The 12,288-nt window shown below is 36.5% G+C and overlaps 1 protein-coding gene across 1 annotated transcript; it reads right to left on the reverse strand.

Annotated features, from left to right (window-relative positions):
• Nucleotides 1-6,499: 6,499 nt before the first annotated feature.
• LOC113273266 (WAT1-related protein At1g68170-like) lies at nt 6,500-8,063 on the reverse strand. The gene is made up of 6 exons (XM_026523015.1): nt 7,948-8,063; nt 7,799-7,861; nt 7,514-7,630; nt 7,197-7,431; nt 6,735-6,886; nt 6,500-6,632 (listed from the first exon to the last, which is right to left on the reverse strand). Exons 1-6 carry the CDS (start codon nt 8,061-8,063, stop codon nt 6,500-6,502), a joined length of 816 nt encoding a protein of 271 aa, XP_026378800.1.
• Nucleotides 8,064-12,288: the final 4,225 nt, after the last annotated feature.

Here is a 12,288-nt window from a genome sequence, read left to right on the forward strand (position 1 = left end):
GCCGCCTTGTAACCCGAGGAAACGTCATCGCAGAGGTAGGGTTATTAAAGCTCCCCAGAGCTTATCCTACTTATCTTTGGCTTACTTCAATTTAGATCATTGTAAGAGGTATGCTAAAACTGTACCTAGATGCCTTTTGAGGGAAAGTTATCTAGAAACAATATAAGTTGAGCCATCATGCTTTTTGTTTGCTAGAAATCAATAGTTTTGATTTGGTTGAGTCAGCCTTGCTTGTGTTTTCCTAGAATTCCCTTCCGGTTAGGATTTATTCTTTATAGTGTCTGCCAAAATCACTCATCACTGAACATGCATGGTAACCGTCTAGGACGTCTGATTAGTGAAAATCCTAGCAGTTCTGCTTGTGGAAACTATGAGCTCGAAGACTCTTCTTTGGAGAGCCCTATTTTGGAAATTTCAGTTTTGAACATTCGTCTCTTAGTGAGGAAAGTACCCCTAGTACTTCGACTGTGCTTGTGCCATAAATGGTAACTTTAAGGACTTTATTGAATTCTATTGGGACTAGCCGTCAGCCATGTGTCAAGTTAGCTGATATTCGAAAAAAGAAATTTCGAGTTCAAGCTTGTCGTGTTTAAAATCTCAAAATATAACTCAAGCATTGGATGTTCATTAGTCCGTATCAATCTTAGCTCGAAACAATTTATTGTTCAAGAACTATTTTTGGGTTATATGGATCATTTGAAAATTGCCGAAGCAATGATATTTATATCTATGACATTTGGGAAGGTTTCAAACATCAAAAGAGAGTTTGAACTACGGTAATTTGGACTATGGATAGGTTGGTGAACCATCTCGCAAACCGTAGATATCTGAGTTTCTGGAATACATGTAGGTTGGCCAACCAGTTCGCTAACCGTAAAGTTCTAAACGCGACAGTTCACAAACCAAGTTTACGAACCATAGAGTTTCAGGAACCCAGTTCATCAATCCTCCTAGTACTGAATTTTGGAGATGCTCACAAACTATTTTTACATATATGTTTGGCATTGCTACAACTCTCATACACACTTCTAAGATAACTTTGTTCACTAAATCACTTTGTGTTTGTGGATTTTAAAAAAATCTTGAGTGTTTTTGAACACGGTTATTGCTTGAACGTTGGGTCCATACGTGAACTTATGGTGCACGGTTATATGTGCATCTTATTCTTTGTCAAGGCTATCTTTTCATATGCTTTTGGTAACCATTCTTGGAGTAAATCCTTGCAGAAAAGGTTAATTCTTCCTTCTAAGAGTAAATTAAATATTTTTGAAACAAGATCACAATAATACTTGATCTTCATGATTACATATTATGTGTTGTTTGATTACCATGACATAGTTCTATATTGATTATCAATACAATTTCATGAGAAATTTATAATGGTTGATTCTTAGCTCATATATCCTTATGGGATTTCTCAAATCCAATAAAATCATTCTCTTGTGATTAGAGTAAGGTCGATCATGTTTCTCTTTCGGGAATGACATCAAATGGAGGAGAGTTCTTTGAACTTATGCTTAATTGACATATTTTTTTTGCAAGTCCAAGGAATGACCTTTGCCTGTAAAGGACTCAGAAGCCAGTGATGCATGGAAAATACATCAAAATTAAACTTTATAGCCTCGCACCCTTAACAGAACAAGGGTAGAAGCTGCATATGGAATTACGTTTTGAGCATCATGCTTGTTGAGCATGCTTTTAAAGGAAAATTGACGTGATTTTTCCTAGTAAGTATTGAAGCTCCACCGCCCGGTCCCTTCGTCACTAGTTGGCGCATCAAGGAGTTTGTGCATGCGCGAATTGACTCCAAGAGCGGAATTTTCCAGTCCGTCATATTATAAGACATGGACAACTCCTCCAAGGCACTTGGAGTCCCGTTGTGAAAAATGTGTCTCATGCAATTTGTCTAACGGAAAACAAGCTCCGATGAATAATTTTCTCTTTTATCTTTACCTCCTTTTCAAAATCCTAAAAAAACCTTGACTACCATTAACCTTTACTTATCAGATAAATGGACCGTATCTGCCCATTTTTTTTTCTTCGTTAGCTAGTAGTTTAGGTGGGGTTAGTTTAAGTTTTTGCTTCAATCTCCGCCGCTTTTAGGAGATTTTCATCGTGTTTTTGTGAGTGTTTTGCCTTTTTGGTTATTAATTGTGTCTTCTCCTTTTGGATATTCTCTAAGCACTTTCATGGCAATTCTTTGTGATTTTAATGGAGATTTGGGGTGTAATTTTAAGGGTGGTAATCATGATTTAAGACTTTGGGCATATAACTCTTTTTTCTTTTTTGATAATACATCTTTCACTAGAAGAAATTTTTTTCTTACCAAAATGTTGAATTATAAACTGTTAGAGCATTGCTCGGTTGAACCCTCTAGTGTTGGTATGTCAAGTTAGTTTTCAAATTTAGATGATAAAACACATTCTTGATTTAGTCACTAAAGTCAGTTTCAGACTAGACTAGGTTTAAGAAGTAGAGTATAGAATCAAAGATATCCTTGAAGAATGAAGATTCAAGACTACACGAAGACATCTTGGAGAACTTCATTAAAGGTTAGTGAAAAAACTCTTGATTCTCTTATTCACTCTACCTCGCTATCTATCGAAACAAGTGCTCACTCAATGGAAAAATTCCTATCACGCTAAATGTATATTTATATATACACTCGAGGATAGTTGAGCCCATGAATTTTGTGAGAATGATCCCTACTACGAGAAAGGTCTTCATGTTGTAGTAAATGAGAATACAAATGCAACGAGCCAAGAATCACCCATAAGTATGGCTAAGGTTGATTTGTTAATACGAGATTGTACACAAAATTTTGGCAATATTTTGCAAACCAAAATCGTGAATACGTGACTAAAAGCCTATTTTCGTCAACTATGTGGGTGTTTCCTTTCCTAGACAAGGTAGCTTTGTTTCCATGCAACCTAGCCTTGATCATTTACTATGATTAGGGGATTCATGTAACCACACAACCTATCCCTTGAAAAATTGTTTTTGTGTTGCATAAGGGTGTTTTCAATATCTTTGTTCTTCACGAACAAGAGTGATATTTTAAAAGACTTTACTTGAGGATTGTAAAGCACATGCAAGCTATCTTCTTTGATAGTTACGAAACTTGTTCCTGGGTGTTTTTCATGAACCATATATTTGATAGATCAAGATATCTCTATATTATTTCTAGAGGATCTTGTGAGGAAGAATCAATTAGGTTACGGAATGGTAAACCCTAATTGTTGATGAGTATCTTCTAAAGAGAATTAAAGTTATACTTGAGGATTATCAAGAGCATCTTCAAGGGGTTCTGTTAGAATGTTTACAAGAGGAATTCCTAGAGAGAATTGGTGTTCGAGGAATTCCTAGATAGAATTGGCGTTCTGCTAGGAATTCTACATGTACAAGAATACAACTGAAGTAGGTATTACATCTAGTCTGAAATCTAGTAGTAGGTAATTGGTGTAACAACTTAAATATGTGAGTATTCAATCTGGACTAGGTCCCGAGGTTTTTTAGATTGTAGTTTTCCTCGTTAATAATAAAATCTCTAATGTCTATGTTATTCTTTTCAGCATTATATTATTTTATCTTTATAATTGAAACATCACAAGTCGCATAAATATCTAAACCTAGATAGTATTAACTCAAGTGGAAAAAAAAGCCTACAAGATTCATTCTTATTGAATTCGTATATTGAAATATAGATTAGAAGACTTGTTTTTGTTGGAATTCTATTCGTGGTATATACTAGGTTCACCTTGTTAAAACAATCATAAATACAGTGTCGAAACTGAACGTATAAATTTCACAAGGATTGTCTATAGAGGTTCCCGAACGAAAAAGTTGGTGCTGTGCTAGTTACTCTCTCCTTTTCATAAACCCAAAATAATTCTTTCGATCTTCAGATTGCTTGGTACTCTTGTTTGTATTTTATTACTTCTCTTCACGAATTATTCCATGTTATTACCCTGTAATTGTTTTTTAAACTTTGATCTTGATATACTTGATGTCCATGTAATGGGAAGGATCCCATCACATGGTTAGGATGACATTATACAAAACCGAAATGACTTTGAATTTGCACCCAAATGACATTATCACCTTTTTTTATTCTTGAAGTTTATATCTTTAATACTCGGTAGGAATACAGAGCTTTATAAGAAGAATAGGACACCAAAAGATTAACTTTAAATTCATCGTCGTTTGGATTTTGTAGGAAAAAGAATTCAAATTTTTTGGCATCCGAGAAAGGACGAACTTATGACGCGGCTAACCCTGGCACTCGAGTAGCCTTTTATTTCATCTCCCAAAAATATACTATTTAATATCTCATTTTTGAGCTTGCCCATTACTCCTAGCCCGGTCAAAGAAATAAAAAAAACCCACTAGTGTAACACAATCAACTCTCTCGTACAGAGAAGTGCTAGAAATATATATAGAACTTACTTGAGATGTTAAAACTTTAAAATACAAAAGTATTCCATTGGAAAATGGATTTTCAGAATCTTGTTTGGAAGTATAAGCTTAAAATCAACTTATATCGTATGTTGATTCCACTTGAGAGTATAAGCTTAAAATCAACTCGCTCGCTTTTTATAAGTAGCTGATATGCATTATGGTGACGGAATATCAATACCACGTGAGGATGTTCTACCATATCAGTCTGAGCAAGGGTGGTTCTGATTTAAACACTACTCATTTCTTGAATGGAATGATCAAGGAGAGAATCATGATTTCATTGTTTTCACCGGTAAATTATTTCTTTTGATTCATCAGTTTGGTGTAGTATCTATCTTTCATTTATAGTGCTTTCTGAGTAGAAGAACTTTGGGAAAACATTTCCAGTGTGACCAAAGTATCCTTTTTGATCCTGGAGTATGTAACTGTGACCATCTCGTGGAATTATCAGATGAGATGACAACCAAAACACAGAGAATACAGTTGGTAAGTGAATCATATAATTTACTTCTCGAGATAAAAGGTTTCATTTCGATATTCCAGAACCCGTTCGATGAATAAGAATGCATCTTGTCAAGTTCGATGTGCTTATTAAACCTATCAAGCTTGGGGGTCTGGGTATTAAGAACCTTAGACTGATGAATAAGGCACTTCTCGTAAAATGGGGGTGGAGGTTTGGTGAAGAATCTAATTCTCTTTGGCACAAAATCATCTTAAATAAGTACGATGGTCCACAGTCCATTTGGGCTCCTCAAATCCCATCCTGTGCTTATGGCTGCTCGGTCTGGAAGCATATTTCAATTGAAGCTCAGTTGGTTATTTCGCTCTCGCATCTCTCACTCGGAAACAGCACAACAATATCGTTTTGGCTCGACAAGTGGAAAGGCAGTTCGTGCCTAAAAGTGATGTTCCCATCACTTTTCAAGATTGCTGGAGTTAAGCATGGCTCAGTTCGAGATCACATTTCTGAAGACAATAATTGTTGGTCCTTTCATTTCAAAAGAATCCTTAGAGATGTTGAAGTAATCCAACTCATGTCCATGTTGTTGCTAATCGGGGATTCTCCCCCATCTCTGTCTAACTTGCCTGATTCAAGGTCATGGACTCCATCATCTTCTGGCACTTTTAGTGTCAAATCCACTTACTTATCGCTCTCGGAGTTCCCTCAGGATCCTTCATCCCCTCCTTTCCCGTACAAGTCCATCTGGAACAACCATGTCCCCCCAAAGGTATGTTTCTTTTATTGGACTGCAGCACTATGTAAAATTTCCACTCAAGATTCCCTCCAGCATAGATCTTACAGTCTCGCGAGCCGTTGTCCCTTGTGCAAATCTGAGTGTGAATCTACCCAACACCTTTTACTGTCCTGCCAATTCACTCGAACAGTACGGTCTCTAATCCTCCCCAACCATATCCCTTGGAATCCACCACCATCAATTATCCACCTCGCTCAATCTTGGTCATTTAAAGACATTAATGGTCCGACAAAGGAAATTTGGGACATGGTTCCGGCGGCTATTATATGGGCTATCTGGAATGAGCGAAATAACCGAATCTTTGAAGAAAAGTATCTTTCGGATTTTCAAATCAGTGTGGAGGTCAAAGCATTGATCTTGGCTTGGAGCTCTGCCTTCAAAAGGAATTTCAACTTCAGGCTTGATGAGTGCATATTTTCTTGGGAAAGCATGTTCCACTGACATCAATTTCTATTTGTTTTTTCTTTCTACTTCCTGTATTAGGATTGTATCTCTTTTTGATTCTGTTTAACTCAAACTAGTTGTACTATCATTTTTTCTCCTCTCCTTGATAAATTTCTCCTTTCACGATCGAAAAAAAAAAAAAAAAAATATTCCAGAACCCGTAAGACTACTGCGACTAGCTCGAGATCCTGCAAGTTTATGAACATTCTGAAGGCAAACAAACAAAATGAAAATGGGAAGAATCATTCTTATTTATGCACTAAGGTATAAGAAAACTAAAGTTCACTACTACATAGTAACAATTATCAAGTAAGTTTTCATGTTTAACGTTGGCATCTCCCTCAAGGATGAGCAGAGACTACGACTTTCATTGCTTCTGATTCCGAAGAGCATTTCATCATTTTCTTCATCTCTTTAGATTTCCCCCACAGTACAAAGTATAATCCAATCGCTATCAAAACACTACCAATCACACTGCACATACAAAATACGAAAGTTCAGTTCAACAAATATCTCTCAAGAAAAAGAGAACCGGAATGCATTACCAAAGGAAAGTAACATCTGTTGTATACGTACGTTCCAAGGTGTAATTTCTCGTTCAACAAGATAGTAGCAGCAAAAGCTACGAGAACAAGCCCTACAGGGTTGAAGATTGACACAAATAACGGCCCTCGCACGTTCACACACCAAGCGATCAATGTAGTCGTCATGCCTGAATGCACAATTCCCTGGATATATGTATCCCAAAGTCACTTTAGAGTCTAACTCGTCAGAAGAGTGAAAATGCACACAGATTAAATATACGCACCGCATAAAGTGCCGTGTATAACCTAATGTTACATCCAAGTCTCCACTGTGACCAGTCCCTCTCTGTACATAGTGCAAATACAACGGCTTGGATCGCCGCCATTGAAAGCACCAAGGCCGTGCACGAGTATTGGCAGGGATACTTCTGGCTCATCTTAGTCTGTCTCAAGTGAAAAACCGGAAAGAGTAAGAACACAGGTATGGAATCAATCCACAATTACTACAGTTTACCTGAATAATCAACCAGGAGGAATAAGCCATATAACTCAGGATAGCCAGTAATGATCCTAATACTGGTCTATCCGTCGCAGGTCCTTGATGATGGCCAACATGTAAGAAATGGGTTTGCCACATAGGAACGTCAACTCCTTTATAGAAAGTAACAAGCATTGCACCCCCTATTCCTATCGTTGTACCCAAAACCTTCAGTTTCCCTTCCATTGTTCCAAGTTTCAACGCCTCAAGCCTACAAGAAAAATGAAGAGCATAAGTTGAAAATATCATCGAAGATAAATGTACTTGCATGTATGGACTTATCGAAAACCTACCGAAAAATAATAGCCAAGATGAACGTCATTGCTGGACTGAGATTTGCCATGGCAGCAGGAATTGTTGCAGATGTCAAATTCATACTTGCTGTGTAAAGGTTCTGAGGTATAGTTAACCTAAAATAATAGGTAAACTCATTAATCGAAATAGAAAAAATTAGTGCCGAAAAAATCAAATGGCAGTCAACATTGCCAATGGATCCTACCCCATAATACATTAGCAAGAACAAACTGGTTAAATTATTGAAAGAACAGCCAAAAAAGACTAATACATAGGCTGCTTACCCCAATAACCCACAGAAAAACGCTTGGAAGAGGATGGTCCATGTCAATTTCGGTCTGACATTTCTATACACAAAACAAAGAAATCATCATAATAAATCTATTTTACACGTGAAATCATAAGTCAAATAAAAAAAACGAGAGTACCTTACTTCTCCTTGATCAGAGCAATAGGGATGATAAAAGCAGCACCAAAGATTGATCTGTAAGCGATCAATATACTCATATTCATATTATCATTAATGGCTAACCTATAGAAAACATTCATCCCAGTAAAACTCAATTGAACTAGTATCATTACAAAAAATGGTTTCCACCCTTTCATGATATTGCATAACTTTGTAGAACATTCCATGATCATTAACTAGCAAAGAAAATAATATATTCCTCCCTGCCTGATATTTTGTTTCTTTGATGGTACTGTAATATACTATATAAACCCTAGGGATAAAACCCATTAATTCCACTTTATTTTCTCAAAAGAGAAAACACGGTTTCTGGGTTGTTCATTAGTCCCCAAGTTTAGGATTTTGACTTGAAAGAATATTGAAAGATCTTTTTGAATCATTTCAAATTTGGTAATTAAATTCAAACTCGTGTTGTGCATCTGTTCCTAACAAAATTTCTATTTAGACAGTGCCTGCCTGGTGTCCGTCAAGGACAGACTTTTATACCTTTATATTATCTGTGACCAACAAATTCTAACTCCGGAACCGAACTCTGCCCAATGACATGGTTGAGCAAATTCTGAGAATTAGATTACCAGTGATAGGTAACGACCAGGTTAGATGGATGGGAACTAGGAATGGTTATTTTACTGTAAAATCTGCTTATAACCTCTTACTGCAGGAATCTCAAGGGGAGTAGAACTTCAATATTCCCAATTTCCCAAGGAAACCTCAAATTCTACATCTCATATGGAGAAATCATGCATGACTACAAGAGATAAGCTGCATAGAGTAGTTAATAATATTGATGAAGTTTGTCCTCTATGTAAGGATCATGTTGAATCTTGTCAACATTTGTTTATTGACTGTCCTATTTTTCAGAGACTCTGGTTTGCTCTTGATCACACTCTGGTTGGTATTCATATAAATATAAATCTTCATAATTGGTTATCCGGTATGTTTACTGCTAACAATTTTTGGAATCAGTCAATGCAGATAAAATAGGATATGTATGTTGTGTTATGTGGTGGACTAGGGAATCACCCGTGCCGGGTACGGCACGGGCTATTTCACGCCGTTATATTCTGAGGTGCTTTGCTATCGCACCACGTCTGGCTTCTTCTTTCTGTTATCTTCTGGTTTGTATCGCCCAAGTCATATAGTTGTGTGTTTTCTTTAATGAAATTTTCTGTGTTCAATTTCTAGAAGGCCTAGTCATTGGTAGTGTGGGTGATAACGATGGAGTTTGTTGGTATTAAATTGATCTCATTTTAGTCTGAAAATGTTTTCATTTTAATTTTGATTCTATAAAACTTCAAGCGGTCAATCAAAATTCATAGGGGAGTCCATACATATTTAGCATATAGTTAGGTGGCAGCCGAGATTTTACACGGGAGGAGAGCAATTGCAAGCTACGAATTGTAGGTCTCCTCAATTCTCTTGTAGTTTGTACATTTTGAATGAAAAGAGACTATAAATGTTTTGGATGGAAAATTGTGCCAAAAAAATTCACTAACCCAGAGATTTGTATTGCAGTGCAAGAGATGCAGTATTAAGCCATCGTTATATAATGTACCGTCTTGCTGTGAGGACAATTAAGGTTCCGAAACTTTTATAACAAAAGACCTAGCGCTGAAATGCAGAACCTGATAATAGAGCATAACTATCATCAAGACTGTAAGTAAACTGCGAAACATGGGATTCAAACAAAAAAAATCAGAAAACAAATAACAATACTGAGTAAAGATTCATGTAATGTTTTATTCAATTATATTCCGGTGGCGAGGCCCATCTCATTCAGCAGCTTCATCCTTATTATCCTCCATTCCAGTTGTTTCGTCAAGGCGAGGTTTCTTTGTGTGCGGTCCATCAACAGTATTTGAATCCCCTTCAACTTTTACAGTCGCAAAAACACCTTGGCCAGGCTGGTTAGTGAAGTTAATGCGGGTGACAGTGAAGCTGGTTGGTGTTTTCTGCTTCATGTTGAAGGAATTGATAGTAATTGGGAAATCAACAGATCCCTGAAGTATCTGCGAGAATCCAGATATCACCGCAGATTTGCATTATCTTGTGATGTTAAGAATTGAATGTAACATTAGGTTGATGGATGAATGAGAAAAAACCTAGCAAAAAAAAAGATGAATGGGAAATAATAAGACATAATTATATATTTGTGATCACGGAGTTGGCGGCTTTTGTAAACTTGGGTCTATACATAATTAAATTTCTCTACTAAACTCTATACTGAACTCTTTTAATTTTGTAAAAATTACCGCTTAAGACTTGATTTACTGTGTTTTCTTAAATTCATTTTTCAGATGAAAGACTACACAAATTTTTCAAACATATTTATAAATGAAAATAAGAAACGGCTTTTTATGGATTTTATGATATATAAGTATGCACCCATGGGTGGTCCTCTACCTCAAAGCGGACCATGAACCTGTGATGCGAAAAGGAACCATCGAACCCGTGCGTTGGTTAAGTTATGGATAGCTTTCGACGTGTCAGAATGATTGAAAATTATTTTCTGGGTGATTACCTTGAGATGGGCAGTTCAACTTTGGCTTCACATTTAGTGCACCAAAGGTCTCCATCATCACCCATAACCTTCTTGCTACACCGATGGCAGGCAAGATATTGCCAACCATTTTTAATCAGCACATGGGTGGCAGTGGCGTTACATATGAGGATGTTAGCGGCCTGCATATATCGACATAAAACGAAAATGAAGTATTGGTTTATATAAGTATGCACACATCGGAATATAGCTTTCTTTTAAACCTAATTTAATATACGACGTGTATGTGTGATGTCCGCTGAATTGGGAGATTCAAATTCATTTATGCAGTAAGACATCAATATTAAAAGCAACGGAGTAGAGTGTGAAATCGCAAATCCAAGAAAAATATTAGTTTTAAATAACAGAGCAGGATGTGTTGTCACATGAATTGATTAAAATCGGTTACTAATCTGAAGTCGTAACAAACTAATGATTAAAACAACATAGACAATATGAAATTGAAACAGTTCGCACAGTTTTCAACTTACTCATTTACTTGTCTGAACTTAGGTATTCTGGGAATGGGAAAACTATCTGGCAGGAAGGATCCCATTTGGCAGAGAGCAGCTGCGATATCGTTTTCCTGTTGTCAGGATTGAAATGTATAGGTAATTTTCCTTTCTTAGTCGGTACTGTAATATGGCGGGGTGGTCTATCATAGGGGCACCTGCATATCATACAATGATTAATGAATGAGCCCCAAACACAAATAGTGATAACGGAGTAGGATTAGTAGAAAACGGAGATGATATTAAGGAGGCATTTGATAACCTTTCTCGCATTTTAACGACTTCGGGTATGTCTGCATCCGTGTAGACTTTGGTGGCATTTGTCGAAGATAAGGTGATTCGTCCAGAATTGGCATGCTTTAGAATTAGAGATCTTGTTTATAATGAAGTAGGTAAACAACCTGAAAAAAAATTAGGATTAGTTAATTAACATGTCCCTTAGGATACCTTGGTAGTTATTAAAAAAAGTGGAGCGGATGGCAACCAACACAGGACTGGGGGTGGAGTCGCAATCAATTGGGTCATTCCCTACTTGGTTGGCGGCAGAACCCCATAAAACAATTTTCATAGTTGTTCCCCTGTGGCAGGAAAAAAGAACTTGATTATGCACTGGCACTAAAGGATTCATTATTTGTAAAGTCAAAGTGCGTTCACGCGAGATTTTCAATCGTGATCTCGCGCATTCGGCATGATTGCCCACCAGACCTTTGAAGCACCTGGTGACTGTCTTTAAGAAACCAACTACATCTGCATCAGAAAGTTTTCAAAGGTCAGAAAACAAAAAATTCATGTATCACAGGAGAGTATGAAAATTTTTGGGCTACGTAAAATACATTAAACCCTATAAAAATGAAGGTTATTATTGGGGCGTCACACTCTTTTAGAGGGGCTTCACCTAATAAGACAAAAACGGGTTAATCATAAGTAATATCAAAAACTCTTTATCTCAAATAATTTTGTAATGACCAAACAACCCTTATTTAGTTAATTTTACTCTAGTTTAATTATTGTCTAATCAAAATTAAGAAGATGGATTTTGTTATATATTTGTAATTTAAAAAATTTAATTCAAAATTCAAAATTAAGAAGATGGATTTTCTAATTTAATTAAAAAATTTAGAGGATTCAGGATTAATTACGTCTGGGGAAAATACGTCAAAAACCCTGACGTACACAATTACGTCCAGAAAAAAACTTCACGAAACTGTACGTATCAAATTACGTCTGGGAAAACAAGACACGAACCTAGACGTA

This window comes from Papaver somniferum, chromosome 4 (assembly GCF_003573695.1).
Source record: "Papaver somniferum cultivar HN1 chromosome 4, ASM357369v1, whole genome shotgun sequence".
NCBI lineage: Eukaryota > Viridiplantae > Streptophyta > Magnoliopsida > Ranunculales > Papaveraceae > Papaver > Papaver somniferum.